Source organism: Betta splendens, chromosome 11 (genome assembly GCF_900634795.4).
Source record: "Betta splendens chromosome 11, fBetSpl5.4, whole genome shotgun sequence".
Lineage (NCBI taxonomy): Eukaryota > Metazoa > Chordata > Actinopteri > Anabantiformes > Osphronemidae > Betta > Betta splendens.
Window position 1 is genome coordinate 13,631,116 of NC_040891.2, and position 15,906 is coordinate 13,647,021.

A 15,906-nucleotide genomic window follows, 5' to 3' on the forward strand; every position below is an offset into this window, starting at 1 on the left:
GACCACTGTGGAACCTGTTTTCCTGTTGTTTTATTTTAAGTTAGACATTAAATTACATATACTACCTTGTGTCAATCACTGCTGAGTTTGCACTGACTCAACCAGGAAGCTGTGCTGAACCAGGACTCATTAGCACCAAATGATGGAGTACGCTGTATGTCATGTAAATAACTGTAATAATACGTATGTAAATAATTCCTGTTCATGCCACAAGAGGGAACAAATTGACGGATGCAGACTGCATCTAATTCCTTGGTTTTCCTGTGCAAACTCGGCAAATAAACCTGATTCTGATTGTGATGAAATTAGATGGTGAAATTGTTGAACCTTTTGAAAATCACGAAAGAAACTGCATAGTAGTATTACGTATTTATTAGAACAAAATGAAGAAAAAACATTTGGTAAGGTTTTACAAAAATACCAGAAATACATGGTTGACTTTCAGTTACGGTTAGTGCATGTTCAGTTAAACTACATTCACATATAAAGGGAATAGCATGTTTTAATAATGTTATTGAGTCAATCATAACAGATTCTGGTTCGTCCCATCTGTATGAAAACAAGTTACGATGATAAGTATCCTATCTTTCACAATAGGCACTATTAGAATGTTTGAGATCGGTTTAAGATCAGCATGCTCTTTCACAGGCTACCATGTCACACACAACTACAACCCAAACCACTAAACATCCTAGAACTTGAGTCTGTTTATTTTTAACTTATCTTTAGATTCATTTTATAAAGATTTGCATTTCCTAATTCCTTTTGTGCACGTTGACTGAGAACATGCACAATCACACATGCTGTAATCAAACCTTTTAAAAGTCTTTATCAATATCATAGTTTTGCTATAACCCATGTCTAGCTCCCACTACTATTGGAATGTGTTTATAACTAAAAAAGAAAATTGTATTTATTGAAAAATGAGTGAAAGATTAAGGAATAATCCACAATACATACACACAGAGAAATTAATGTAAAACTTTAAAGTTTTTTCAGGGGGAGCAGGGTAAGACCTGTGAGAGGATCAGTGACACACCTCTCAACCAGCTGAAGGTAGGTGAGGTTCTCCCGAGTGTTGGGATCAAAAAAGCCCTTGGTGTCATCGTCAGGGTCAGACAGAATCTGGTTCATATTTTCGTCAAAGTAACCTCTTTCATAGGCCACCTGTACTGGCACTCTGTGGCTGTGCACTGGGTCAATGATTCCTCCTGTTGCAATTTGTGCTTCAAGAAGACGAATTCCATGATCTTTGACGATGAGGTCCTTATTCAAGGCTTGGAACAAAGAAATGGTGTTTCCAGTGTATGGATCTTTGTAGCCAGTGACTGCTCTTTCTGCTGAGAGAAGTTTGTTTTTCCACTCATTGCCAACCACCCCTTGAGCCACACCTTCCTCTACTGAAAGTTTCTTGTTCCTCACTGGGTCAATAATGAAGCCAGTGGCAGCCTGAGCCTCCAACAGAACCAGGGACGTGCCAGGAGTCAGTAGGCTTCTGCGTTTGGCTTCATAGATACTCAGGGTCTCTTTGGTGGATTGCAGGTAGACTCCAGCAATGCTGTTGGTTCCCTCGAGGTACTTACGGACTGTGTCCATTTCACTCACCTCTTTTGCAGTGAGCCTACCAGCACTAAGGTCTTTGTAAAGGTCTTCAGTGATGATTTTTGATTTAAGTAGCTCAGTAGCTGTGACATCCTTCCTGATTCCTTGGAACTTTTGATCCTGAGTTGTCTCTGTGATCGTGGTTGTGGTGATGGTTGTCTTAGTTGTGCTGCTGTCCACTTTTGTTTCTGGTGGTGTGCACATGACAATTGATGATGATGTGGTGGTCTGCTGCTTGATAATTGTCAGAATAATTTCCAAAAACTGCTCGATGGTGATTGCCCCAGACTTGTATTGTTGCACGAGTTCTCTCCTTTTCTCTTCAGTGATGTACTTGGAATAGAGCAACTCCCACAGAGACACAGTTTTTCCTTGGTACTTCCCTCCTGCTTTGGTTGTTGTTGTAGATTTCAGTGTACGTTTTGTGGCCTCATCCACAAAGAAATAAAACTCCCCTTTCTTTGCAATGACCAGCAAGCTAAGACCTGTGAGAGGATCAGTGACACACCTCTCAACCAGCTGAAGGTAGGTGAGGTTCTCCTGTGTGTTGGGATCAAAAAAGCCCTTGGTGTCATCATCAGGGTCAGACAGAATCTGGTTCATATTCTCGTCAAAGTAACCTCTTTCATAGGCCACCTGTACTGGCACTCTGTGGCTGTGCACTGGGTCAATGATTCCTCCTGTTGCAATTTGTGCTTCAAGAAGACGAATTCCATGATCTTTGACGATGAGGTCCTTATTCAAGGCTTGGAACAAAGAAATGGTGTTTCCAGTGTATGGATCTTTGTAGCCAGTGACTGCTCTTTCTGCTGAGAGAAGTTTGTTTTTCCACTCATTGCCAACCACCCCTTGAGCCACACCTTCCTCTACTGAAAGTTTCTTGTTTCTCACTGGGTCAATAATGAAGCCAGTGGCAGCCTGAGCCTCCAACAGAACCAGGGACGTGCCAGGAGTCAGTAGGCTTCTGCGTTTGGCTTCATAGATACTCAGGGTCTCTTTGGTGGATTGCAGGTAGACTCCAGCAATGCTGTTGGTTCCCTCGAGGTACTTACGGACTGTGTCCATTTCACTCACCTCTTTTGCGGTGAGCCTACCAGCACTAAGGTCTTTGTAAAGGTCTTCAGTGATGATTTTTGATTTAAGTAGCTCAGTAGCTGTGACATCCTTCCTGATTCCTTGGAACTTTTGATCCTGAGTTGTCTCTGTGATCGTGGTTGTGGTGATGGTTGTCTTAGTTGTGCTGCTGTCCACTTTTGTTTCTGGTGGTGTGCACATGACAATTGATGATGATGTGGTGGTCTGCTGCTTGATAATTGTCAGAATAATTTCCAAAAACTGCTCGATGGTGATTGCCCCAGACTTGTATTGTTGCACGAGTTCTCTCCTTTTCTCTTCAGTGATGTACTTGGAATAGAGCAACTCCCACAGAGACACAGTTTTTCCTTGGTACTTCCCTCCTGCTTTGGTTGTTGTTGTAGATTTCAGTGTACGTTTTGTGGCCTCATCCACAAAGAAATAAAACTCCCCTTTCTTTGCAATGACCAGCAAGCTAAGACCTGTGAGAGGATCAGTGACACACCTCTCAACCAGCTGAAGGTAGGTGAGGTTCTCCTGTGTGTTGGGATCAAAAAAGCCCTTGGTGTCATCATCAGGGTCAGACAGAATCTGGTTCATATTCTCGTCAAAGTAACCTCTTTCATAGGCCACCTGTACTGGCACTCTGTGGCTGTGCACTGGGTCAATGATTCCTCCTGTTGCAATTTGTGCTTCAAGAAGACGAATTCCATGATCTTTGACGATGAGGTCCTTATTCAAGGCTTGGAACAAAGAAATGGTGTTTCCAGTGTATGGATCTTTGTAGCCAGTGACTGCTCTTTCTGCTGAGAGAAGTTTGTTTTTCCACTCATTGCCAACCACCCCTTGAGCCACACCTTCCTCTACTGAAAGTTTCTTGTTTCTCACTGGGTCAATAATGAAGCCAGTGGCAGCCTGAGCCTCCAACAGAACCAGGGACGTGCCAGGAGTCAGTAGGCTTCTGCGTTTGGCTTCATAGATACTCAGGGTCTCTTTGGTGGATTGCAGGTAGACTCCAGCAATGCTGTTGGTTCCCTCGAGGTACTTACGGACTGTGTCCATTTCACTCACCTCTTTTGCAGTGAGCCTACCAGCACTAAGGTCTTTGTAAAGGTCTTCAGTGATGATTTTTGATTTAAGTAGCTCAGTAGCTGTGACATCCTTCCTGATTCCTTGGAACTTTTGATCCTGAGTTGTCTCTGTGATCGTGGTTGTGGTGATAGTTGTCTTAGTTGTGCTGCTGTCCACTTTTGTTTCTGGTGGTGTGCACATGACAATTGATGATGATGTGGTGGTCTGCTGCTTGATGATTGTCAGAATAATTTCCAAAAACTGCTCGACGGTGATTGCCCCAGACTTGTATTGTTGCACGAGTTCTCTTCTTTTCTCTTCAGTGATGTACTTGGAATAGAGCAACTCCCACAGAGACACAGTTTTTCCTTGGTACTTCCCTCCTGCTTTGGTTGTTGTTGTAGATTTCAGTGTACGTTTTGTGGCCTCATCCACAAAGAAATAAAACTCCCCTTTCTTTGCAATGACCAGCAAGCTAAGACCTGTGAGAGGATCAGTGACACACCTCTCAACCAGCTGAAGGTAGGTGAGGTTCTCCTGTGTGTTGGGATCAAAAAAGCCCTTGGTGTCATCGTCAGGGTCAGACAGAATCTGGTTCATATTTTCGTCAAAGTAACCTCTTTCATAGGCCACCTGTACTGGCACTCTGTGGCTGTGCACTGGGTCAATGATTCCTCCTGTTGCAATTTGTGCTTCAAGAAGACGAATTCCATGATCTTTGACGATGAGGTCCTTATTCAAGGCTTGGAACAAAGAAATGGTGTTTCCAGTGTATGGATCTTTGTAGCCAGTGACTGCTCTTTCTGCTGAGAGAAGTTTGTTTTTCCACTCATTGCCAACCACCCCTTGAGCCACACCTTCCTCTACTGAAAGTTTCTTGTTCCTCACTGGGTCAATAATGAAGCCAGTGGCAGCCTGAGCCTCCAACAGAACCAGGGACGTGCCAGGAGTCAGTAGGCTTCTGCGTTTGGCTTCATAGATACTCAGGGTCTCTTTGGTGGATTGCAGGTAGACTCCAGCAATGCTGTTGGTTCCCTCGAGGTACTTACGTACTGTGTCCATTTCACTCACCTCTTTTGCGGTGAGCCTACCAGCACTAAGGTCTTTGTAAAGGTCTTCAGTGATGATTTTTGATTTAAGTAGCTCAGTAGCTGTGACATCCTTCCTGATTCCTTGGAACTTTTGATCCTGAGTTGTCTCTGTGATCGTGGTTGTGGTGATGGGTTGTCTTAGTTGTGCTGCTGTCCACTTTTGTTTCTGGTGGTGTGCACATGACAATTGATGATGATGTGGTGGTCTGCTGCTTGATAATTGTCAGAATAATTTCCAAAAACTGCTCGATGGTGATTGCCCCAGACTTGTATTGTTGCACGAGTTCTCTCCTTTTCTCTTCAGTGATGTACTTGGAATAGAGCAACTCCCACAGAGACACAGTTTTTCCTTGGTACTTCCCTCCTGCTTTGGTTGTTGTTGTAGATTTCAGTGTACGTTTTGTGGCCTCATCCACAAAGAAATAAAACTCCCCTTTCTTTGCAATGACCAGCAAGCTAAGACCTGTGAGAGGATCAGTGACACACCTCTCAACCAGCTGAAGGTAGGTGAGGTTCTCCTGTGTGTTGGGATCAAAAAAGCCCTTGGTGTCATCGTCAGGGTCAGAGAGAATCTGGTTTATATTCTCGTCAAAGTAACCTCTTTCATAGGCCACCTGTACTGGCACTCTGTGGCTGTGCACTGGGTCAATGATTCCTCCTGTTGCAATTTGTGCTTCAAGAAGACGAATTCCATGATCTTTGACGATGAGGTCCTTATTCAAGGCTTGGAACAAAGAAATGGTGTTTCCAGTGTATGGATCTTTGTAGCCAGTGACTGCTTTTTCTGCTGAGAGAAGTTTGTTTTTCCACTCATTGCCAACCACCCCTTGAGCCACACCTTCCTCTACTGAAAGTTTCTTGTTCCTCACTGGGTCAATAATGAAGCCAGTGGCAGCCTGAGCCTCCAACAGAACCAGGGACGTGCCAGGAGTCAGTAGGCTTCTGCGTTTGGCTTCATAGATACTTAGGGTCTCTTTGGTGGATTGCAGGTAGACTCCAGCAATGCTGTTGGTTCCCTCGAGGTACTTACGGACTGTGTCCATTTCACTCACCTCTTTTGCGGTGAGCCTACCAGCACTAAGGTCTTTGTAAAGGTCTTCAGTGATGATTTTTGATTTAAGTAGCTCAGTAGCTGTGACGTCCTTCCTGATTCCTTGGAACTTTTGATCCTGAGTTGTCTCTGTGATCGTGGTTGTGGTGATGGTTGTCTTAGTTGTGCTGCTGTCCACTTTCGTTTCTGGTGGTGTGCACATGACAATTGATGATGATGTAGTGGTCTGCTGCTTGATGATTGTCAGAATAATTTCCAAAAACTGCTCGACGGTGATTGCTCCAGACTTGTACTGTTGCACAAGATCTCTCCTTTTCTCTTCAGTGATGTACTTGGAATAGAGCAACTCCCACAGAGACACAGTTTTTCCTTGGTACTTCCCTCCTGCTTTGGTTGTTGTTGTGGATTTCAGAGTGAGTTTTGTGGCCTCATCAACAAAGAAATAAAACTCCCCTCTCTTTACAATGGACAGTAAATTGAGACCTGTGGCAGGATCAGTGACACACCTCTCAACCAGCTGAAGGTAGGTGAGGTTCTCCTGTGTGTTGGGATCAAAAAAGCCCTTGGTGTCATCATCAGGGTCAGACAAGATCTGGTTCATTTCTTCATCAAAGTAGCCTCTTTGGTAGGCCACCTGTACTGGCACTCTGTGGCTGTGCACTGGGTCAATGATTCCTCCTGTTGCGATTTGTGCTTCAAGAAGACGGATTCCATGATCTTTGACGATTAGGTCCTTCTTTAAAGCTTGAAACAAGGAAATTGTATCCCCGGTGTATGGGTCTTTGTAGCCTGTGACTGCTCTTTCTGCTGAGAGCAGTTTGTTTTTCCACTCATTGCCAACCACCCCTTGAGCCACAGCCTCCTCTACTGTAAGCTTCTTGTTTTTCACTGGATCAATGACAAAACCTGTGGCAGCTTGGGCTTCTAGCAGAATCAGAGATGTACCAGGAGTCAGCAGGCCTCTGTTCTTAGCATCATATATGCTCATAACCTTCTTTGTAGCTTCAACTCTGACACCTGCTATACAGTTTGTAGCTCCCAGGTACTTTTGTATCAATTCCATGCTGTTTACATTCTCCTCAGTCACTTCTCCTCCTACTATCTGTTGAAAAAGCTCTTTTGAGATAATCTTTGACTCATACAATTCACTGGCCGACACTTGTTTTCTTAATCCTTTAAATTTTCTTTCTTTGGATGATACCTCCGTAATGATAACTGTGAGTATTTCAATGATCTCTTCTATTCTTATGGTTCGCGTTTTGAATTGTTTTATAAGCTGCTGCCGTTTTTGTTCCGATATATATTCAGAAAGCAGCACTTCCCACAGTGTTACAACTTTGTTTTTAAATTTCCCAGCATTTATTGCAACAGTCTTGTTTTTGAATGCAAGCTGAATTTGCTCATCTGTGTGAAGCACAGGGGATTCCTCGTCATAGATTGGAAGAAGTAGTAGCCCACTGGCAGCATCTCGCTCGCTTCGTTTTGTCAGCTGAAGGTAGGAGACGTTTTCTTTGGTGTTTGGGTCAACAAATCCTTTTGCATCATCAGTGGGGTTCAACAGAACTTTGCTCATGTCTTCATCTAGAAGTCCCTTTTTAATGGCAACATGAAGAGGTAGCCTGTGACTCTGAATTGGGTCAATTATTCCTCCAGTTGCCATCTGTGCCTCAAGAAGACAAATGCCATGGTCTCTCTTAATCAGCTGTTTTTTCACAGCCTCGAATAGACTTATTTTTGCATCTGTGAATGGATCTTTATAGCCAGTGACAGCTCTTTCAGCTGAAAGAAGTTGCTCATGCACATCTGGCCCAATGACTTTCTCTCTGGCTGCCTCGTCAACAACGTAAAACTTGTTATTGAGAGGATCAATGACCCATCCTGTTGCAGCCTGTGCTTCAAGCAAAAGGAGTGCAAGTCCAGGTGTAATTAGACCTTGTTTGCTTGCTTCGTATAGGCTTATAACTTTCTGGGATGGGTAACGCTTAATTCCAGCGATACTACTTGTTCCCTTCATATATCCCCTTACAGATTCACGTTTGGCCACTTCTTCAAGAGTGAGCCTCCCTTCCTTCACTTGTTTGAATGTAGCATCATCAATGATATCAGAATCCAGAAGCTGTTGCGCAGAGACTGGATTTCTTAGGCCCATTATCGTTTTGGGAGTTTCACACTTCTCAAGTTTTTCAATGGTCGAAACCACTTTTGTGATTATGGTTTGTCTGGTAATTTTATTAGTTCTGTATTTTTCCATGAATTCATGCTGTTCATCTTCTGTGAAGTACCAAGAGTGAATCAACTCCCACAGAGTAACTGATTTACCTGAGTAGCGGCCTACTGTTATATTTACAGCTATCTTTTCAAACTCTTGCTGTATTTCCGCGTCAGATTTAATCTTTGCTGCTGCAGCTTTTTGTTTGTCATTCAGTGGTAGGAGAAACAGTCCTGTTTCCTCATCTTTTACACATTTGCCCAACATTTCCAGGTATGTTAAATTGTTTTGTGTCTCTGGGTCAAAAAAACCCTTTGTGTCATCTGTTGGGTCTGTTAGGATTTTATTAAGTTCTTCATCAAAGTATCCTTTTCTGTATGCAACCTCAAGGGGTAAGTGAAGACACTTCAACGGATCGATGATCCCACCTGTAGCAATCTGGGCTTCAAGTAAGCGGATGCCATGCTGCTTGACAATTAGATCTTTCTTCAAGGCTTGGAAAAGTGAGATCTTTTGACCAGTATATGGATCAGTGTAACCAGTGACAGCTCTCTCTGCAGACAAAAGTTTTTCATACATTTGTGGCCCAATAACACTCAGTTTGAGTGCTTGTTCAACGGTAAGTTTTTGGTTTTTCTGAGGATCAACAATGAATCCTGTGGCTGCCTGTGCTTCGAGTAGACAGAGCGCAGTGCCTGGTGTCAGAATGCCAATTCTCTGAGCTTCATAGATGCTAAGCTTCTGATTGGAGGGTTGTAGGCTAATCCCAGCTACGCAACTTTTGCCTTGAAGGTAGGCTCTCACGCTGCCCAGTTCCATGACATCAGTGACAGTCATCTTGCCCTCCACCAAACCTTTGTATGTATCTCTATCCACAATTTTAAGATCCAAGAGATCTGCAGCAGAGACTTCTCCTCTAAGACTTTCAAACCTCAGCTCTTTTTGCTGCTTCATCTCCTTACTCTCAATTATCTCTGTAATCATGATGATAAGTTGCTCAATTGTGATTTTCCTTGACTTGAAGAGCTTGAAAAACTCTTGTCTTTTCTCTTCAGTCAAATACTCTGAATTTATTAGATCCCACAAAGTTGTGTGCTTATCCTTAAACCTGCCATACCTAACAGTAACTGTTGCTGTTTTGAACTTTTCCCTTAAATTGTCATCAATTCTAATTTTGTGACTTTTGTCCTTGAGTGGCAAGAGGCTCAGTCCTGTGCTGGGGTCTGTGACACATCTGGCCAAGAGCTGCAGATATGTCAGGTTCTCTTGAGTATTGGGGTCAAAGAATCCTTTAGTGTCATCACTTGGGTCACTCAGGACCTGATTCATTTCTTCATTGAAGTACCCTCTCTTGTATGCCACATGGACAGGAATACGATGACTGTTCACTGGATCTATAATCCCACCAGTGGCAATTTGTGCCTCCAGCAGTCGAATTCCATGATCTTTTACAATGAGGTCCTTTTGCATGGCTTGAAACAAGGAGATTATTTTATCATCATATGGATTTCTGTATCCAGTGACTGCCTTCTCTGCTGAGCGCAGCTTTTGACAGACATCAACGCCTACGATATTGGCTTTGACAGCATTGTCCACTGAAAACCTTCGGTTTCCAATAGGGTCAATAATGAACCCTGTTGCTGCCTGTGCTTCAAGCAAAATCAAAGCAGTTCCAGGCATCAGAAAACCTTTCTGCCTGGCCTGGTAGATGGTCATGATTTGAGAATTCGGAAGAACAATACCTGCAATGCTGTCTTTCCCCTTTAGGTAAGCATTTACATTTTCATCCTCTGTGATATCCTTCACAGATTTCTTCCCCTTGTTTAGATCTTCCAGCACCTCTTGACTGATGATATCTGCCTCCACAAGCTGTTTGGCTGTGACAGTTTCTCTGATTCCTTCAAAGAGGACTTTAGTTGTTTTCACAGACTTTTCGATGACTTCCATAACTGTTGTAATGATCATCTTGATATCGATCTTTCCTTCACGATACTTTTGAATGATGTCTTGCCTTTGTTGTAGATCAAAGTATTCTGACATCAGCAATTCCCACAGAGATACTGTCATTCCCATGTATTTCCCACATGTCACTTTTACTTGCTCCTTTTTCAAAGACATTTTTGTTTGATAGTCAATGAAGTTGTAATTCAGCATAGTTGTTTTTATGGACTTATCGCGCAGAGGGAGCAGGCACAGTCCAGTGGCTGGATCAGTAACGCACCGTTCCATCAGCTGAAGATAGGTTAGATTTTCCTCTGTGTTTGGGTCAAAAAATCCTTTGGTGTCATCACCTGCATCTTCTAGTATGGTTTTCATTTCTCCATTGAAATAACCTCTCTTGAAGGCCACTTCTGTTGGGAGTCTGTGACTGTTGATTGGGTCTATTATTCCACCTGTAGCAATTTGAGCTTCAAGTAGGCGTATTCCATGTTCCTTAACCATGAGGTCTTTGGACAGTGCTTGAAAGAGGGATATTGTTTCACCTGTGTATGGGTCTTGGTATCCAGTTACCGCTCTCTCAGCAGAAGTCAGCTTTGCATGATATTCTGGTCCAATAAGTTTGTTTTTGATGGCCTCGTTCACAGTGTACTTTTTATTTTGTACAGGATCAATCATGAATCCAGTTGCAGCTTGTGCCTCCAGTAGAACTAATGCTGTTCCTGGCATAAGTATGCCGTCTTTCATGGCTTTATAAATGCTCAATCTCTGATTGGTTGAGAGAACAGCAATTCCTGCAATGCTGCCTTTTCCCTCCAGGTATTCTTTTACAGTTTCCATCAGCATCACATCCTGTGTTGTGGTTTTCCCCGTCTGCAGGTCGTCAAACGTTTCTTTGTTGATGATCTTTGATTCAAGGAGTTCAGTGGAGGAAATGCCTCTTCGCAGGCCTTTGAAGGCGATGCAGACAGGAAGGAGGACTAAGCCTGTGCCAGGCTCCACGGTACATTTCTTTAGGAGGTTTTGGTAGTTCAGAATTTCCTGAGAACTTGGATTGTAGAACACCTTCAGCTCTGACATCTGGTCGTTCAGCAAACCTTTCTCATACAAGCCCCTTTGAATTGCTGAATCAACTGAAATATTTTTCTTCTCAATAGGATCAAATAGACCGTTGGTGGCCACCTGTGCTTCCAGCAGCCTCAATCCATAATCTTTTGGAACCAAATCTTTTTGCATAGCTTGGTATACAGATATTGTTTGGTTGGTGTAGGGGTCTACGTAGCCACTGATGGCTTTGTCAGCTAGGAGAAGTTTCTCTTTCATCTCTGGTCCAACTATTCCCTCCTTCACAGCAGCTGCAATCGGAAGTACTTTGTTGTTTATGGGGTCTACAATGCCCCCTGTGGCAGCCTGAGCTTCAAGTAGGGCTAATGCTGTTCCTGACTTGAGAAGGCGTTTTTTCATGGCTTCATATATGGTTATTTTCTCCTTCGTCTTCTCCAGGAATATGCCAGCCACAGGGCCGTGGACATCTGTGGAGCCATTTTGCTTTTTCTCCTGAATATTCATCTCGTCTGACGAAAACAGAGACACATACATTTGTTTAATATGAAGTATATAATGTAAATACGGAAGACATTTGGTTAAGTGTTAGAATTAGATGCAAACTTGTGTGAAATCGTTTTCTGTTATTTCTTTCACTAACGTATTTGTATATCCGATCAAAACTGATTTTTAAGTGATTCATTTCTTCAGTTAACTGAAACCGATGAACGGCATCAGTGTTTTACAGGCGTGTGTTTCCCAACTACAGTACATGTCAAACCTTGCAGTTTCCTTCTGCAGCCTTAGATCTTCAGATGCACATACACAGTCCTACAGTATGTGGTTGCAGGCCCAGGCTTCAGCAGGACTTTGAGACTTCCTGTAGAGATAAAGGAAACATAACAGCGTAACAAACAAGTTAAGATACTGTAGCACTGACATTCATTAAAAAAACTTCACTTTTTTAGCTGTTTTTTGTTTTTGTGCTCACTCAACCCTGACAGAATTAGCCACTCAAACCTTTTTAGTATGCAGTGGATTCTATACTGGATGACCAAGGTGTGTCTTACATTACATACATAAATTATGTAATTATGGTGTTCGTGTCATCATGTACTTGCACAGTATAGAAAAGAAATTAACACCCTGCAACTAGAACATGTTGCACAAGCACCATGTTAAGTATTTGCTTTGGCATGTCTAGCAGTAATGCTTGAAAACTGGAACAGCCAGATGCCCTGTGTTGAAACAACAGACATGGAGATACTGGAGACACAAACACTATGCAGTTCTTAACCCTGGAAAGTTCACCACCACCATTTTAAGCCTGCAGCCCAGCATTGCTCAGATTCTCAACCTGATGTTGAATTCCAGTGAGGTCCCAAAGTCGTTTTTGAACGAACACAGTGATTCCAACACAAGTATGTAAATGAAAAGATGCATAGAGTTGTTTAAGCTTGAACACTGTGAATAATCCTAAATGCTAGCTCTTTCCATCCCATCTACTGAAAGCTTAGTTCTGGTGTTTTTTTTTACCTTCCATGATGTCATTCCATCTGTAGGAGTGAAATTAATCACAGGGAAAAGAGGGTGTGGAAAGGAACAGAGCCTGAAGTTCACACTCACTGTGTCATTGCTCACCCCAGACAGGAATCGGATAAGGCTCTATTGTATATTGTTTTCAGATTTACTGTGGAAATTATCTCCCTAATTTGCTTTACTGTATAAGATGGAAAGAAGCTGGTAGGAAAACCTGAGCACTGCGCGGGTGAAGTAATGCTGTGGGAGGTGTGCACTGCATGTGATCCAACAGGTGTGAATCGCTTGCAGCTCCACCAACTTACACAAGCATGGGTTTACACACTGCAGCTCATTGTCCAGCAACAGCAGTTACTGTATGTGAAGCTGCAGACTTTATCATCCTCTCTGTAAATGTTTGAATGTTATATAGTGAGCATTCATATTATATTTATGACACCATGTGAGTTTGCTTATCAGACTGTTGGAGGTGAAGAGTCACCAGGTAACGCACTGCAGCATATAGTGCTAATGCAAAATGACTTATCTTATATTTATTACTGGAAGCTGTTAAACAACTTTTATCACATCAGATATGATGAAGCGTTCATTGGACACCTGAAGCATTAAATGCTGTCCTGTACCAATCCACATTCATATTCACCGCATGCATTATGTGTCTGAGTCTGATGCAGCTCGTTTATATTTGAAACCTGTATCATTCATTTTGATTTGCATACGTCAGTAGAATCCTGTCTCCAAATAATCCAGTCCAGTACAACCAGTCAGTAAATATCACTCCTGTGTTTTAAACAAACTCTAATTCACTGAGCAGATTGTCATGATGTGAAGCACTTTGGTGATTTGTCAGTTTAGACTCCTAATGCTCACACACACATCTCTTACATTCATGTAGTTCATAGCACAGCTCACTGATGGCGTTTCCCACCAGTGGGAGGCACAGTTACCACCACAGGCTACTACTCTCACCGCTATGGGTGATCCGTTTTCTGGTGTCACTCGCTTCCTGCCTCTCACCCGGTGTGAGGTGGGCTCCGCTCCAGCAGCTCTGAAGCATAAGCTGCGTTGCTAATGACTATATAATAATCACGTGGATTAGAAAGTTTGACTGCTTTAATCTACTTTCACAGAAAAATGCTTCTGCTGCTGGAGCCAAAAAGCTGTCTGAATGACATAAAGGCTGCCAGCTGCTGCCAGGACAGAAAAGACTGACACCTTGCTGCAAAGGCATTGCAGGCAATGCGCTCTCATTGTAAGTTACTTCATAGGTTCTGGAGCTGTGCCGTCATCACAGAATTATTGTTCAGACTTGTCCAGCAGCGATTGGGTTGTCTTGGTCAAAGGTAAAGACTGAGGAATGTTTGCTTTCCCTTTTTATCAGGAGGGCGTGGGCTGACAGATCAGTGTAACGCAATCATTTCTAAACTTTTACTTAAAAATTTTATCTTCCACTCAAAAAGAACAAAAGCCTTAGCTCAAGTATTGTCTCGTGTCATCAAACCAATCAAACAACACTTGAAGGCAGAGACGCTTTTCAGAGTGAGTAAACAGATTTTTAGACGAAACATCAGCAGTTTTTAAAAGAATCTGTTCTTACCTTAAGTTCCTACAAAGCCAAATATCCAAATCCACACTGGTTAGCAGTCAGAGTCAGCTGGTAAGAAACAAGTCAGCAGTCGTCCTCCCAGCTCACTGGTCAGATATAGAGCAGGTCGGCCGTTTGGTCCCGCCCCTGCTGAGGAACAGCCTCCTCTGTGCAAGCGGTGATGGAATAGCTGCTGGGACCTCTGCTCTGAGCTCGGCTCAGGATGCCAGGAATTCCTTCAAACTTCCTCTGAGTCCATTGTGCTGGAAAACAATAACAGCCAGACCAGCGGTTTGTCGCTGTAGAGGTGGATGTTTAAGGAGGATAATCAGAGGTACAATGTGTGCATGGTGACTGTTTAAAGATTATATATGGTCACAGTTAAGCCTTAATCAGTTCGTTCCATTTCTGTGTCAGTGAACATTACTCTTCATACAGACGCTTATCTCGCTCTCATCAGGTTGTGACAGGATGAGCTGGTGGAGCCCTCCCAACTGGAATTACAGAGGGCTTTGTTTTTGCCTCAGGTTTGGCTGGTTTTCAGGTGGGAACAGGGCGCCGCCTCCTCAGACATATCAATAAATTAAAAAGGCAAATGCGCCACAAGGCACATGACATAAAGAAAGAACATCTGGCGTTTCTTGCATAAACTACACGCAAAGACGCTGTAATCTCAGTGACAAGGTGTCTAACGATGTTGGTGACTAACTGCAGGTAGATGTAATGGAAAAATTTTACCTTAGTGCTGTTTCTTATCCAACACACTCGTCATGTGCTGGTTAGGTGCAATACTGAACATTCTTACACAAACAAATAATCTCTTGTGCCCTGACGTACATCAAGTCTAAACATCTGATGTTCCATTTGACTGACTAATAATTTCTGATATATGTTTGTCTTTTACACCCGGACTCTGGCTCCATCCTATCTGACTCCCCACCAGACCCAAGGCTGTTAAAGCGAATGCATCTTGTCTTGGAAGCTCGGTGTTCCTTCCTTTGCATAACAAGACATGACGATGCAGAAGTGAGAAAGCAAACATTCTCACTCACAGCGAGATAAGGTGGCGCAAACAATTCCATTGCTGCAGAGAGACATTCCACCAGAGCCAGAGAAAGGGGTTAAAAGGCAGAAGCAACTTGAGGATCGTGGGCTCTTTGCATCACACCTTCGTGGTGTGTGCACTGATCTCCCCAGCTGGTTTTTGGTTTGTTGATGTGCACGATCAACATCCATGCTTTTTATTTGCTTTCCCCATTATTTTTATTTTCTTTATTATTTCAATAAATCGCACAAAAGGACAACTCTCTCTCATCTACTTCTTTATGGAAAATTTCCACCACAGTAGATCATGTTCAGTTTATATGAATGCAAGTAGTAAAACATTTTCTAAACACTGTTGACAAACGATCAGAAAGTTGATTTATTATCTGATACAGATGTTGAGTGATGATTTCTTGTGTTTCAATTTGTTACTGAAAATGTTGGTCGTGTTAACCAGATGTTACGTCACCATCATAACGTTCCCCAACACTGTTTTACATCTAATGAATTAACACATCATGTGGAAATCAAGAAAGAATAATTATCTTCACCTTTAACGGCCTGAGAACAAGCCGACATGAGATGAAGCCGATACTGATACCGCTGCCTTCCAGGTGTTCAGTGATGTATTTTCTGCCTGGGGGAGAAAATGTGTCGA

The 15,906-nt window shown here is 42.8% G+C and overlaps 1 protein-coding gene across 1 annotated transcript; it reads right to left on the reverse strand.

Annotated features, from left to right (window-relative positions):
* Nucleotides 1–357: 357 nt before the first annotated feature.
* On the reverse strand, nt 358–14,573 carry eppk1 (epiplakin 1). Its single transcript, XM_055512850.1, has 4 exons — nt 14,217–14,573; nt 11,862–11,960; nt 5,019–11,610; nt 358–4,912 (listed from the first exon to the last, which is right to left on the reverse strand). Exons 3-4 carry the CDS (start codon nt 11,603–11,605, stop codon nt 985–987), a joined length of 10,515 nt encoding a protein of 3,504 aa, XP_055368825.1. The 5' UTR covers nt 11,606–11,610; nt 11,862–11,960; nt 14,217–14,573; the 3' UTR covers nt 358–984.
* Nucleotides 14,574–15,906: the final 1,333 nt, after the last annotated feature.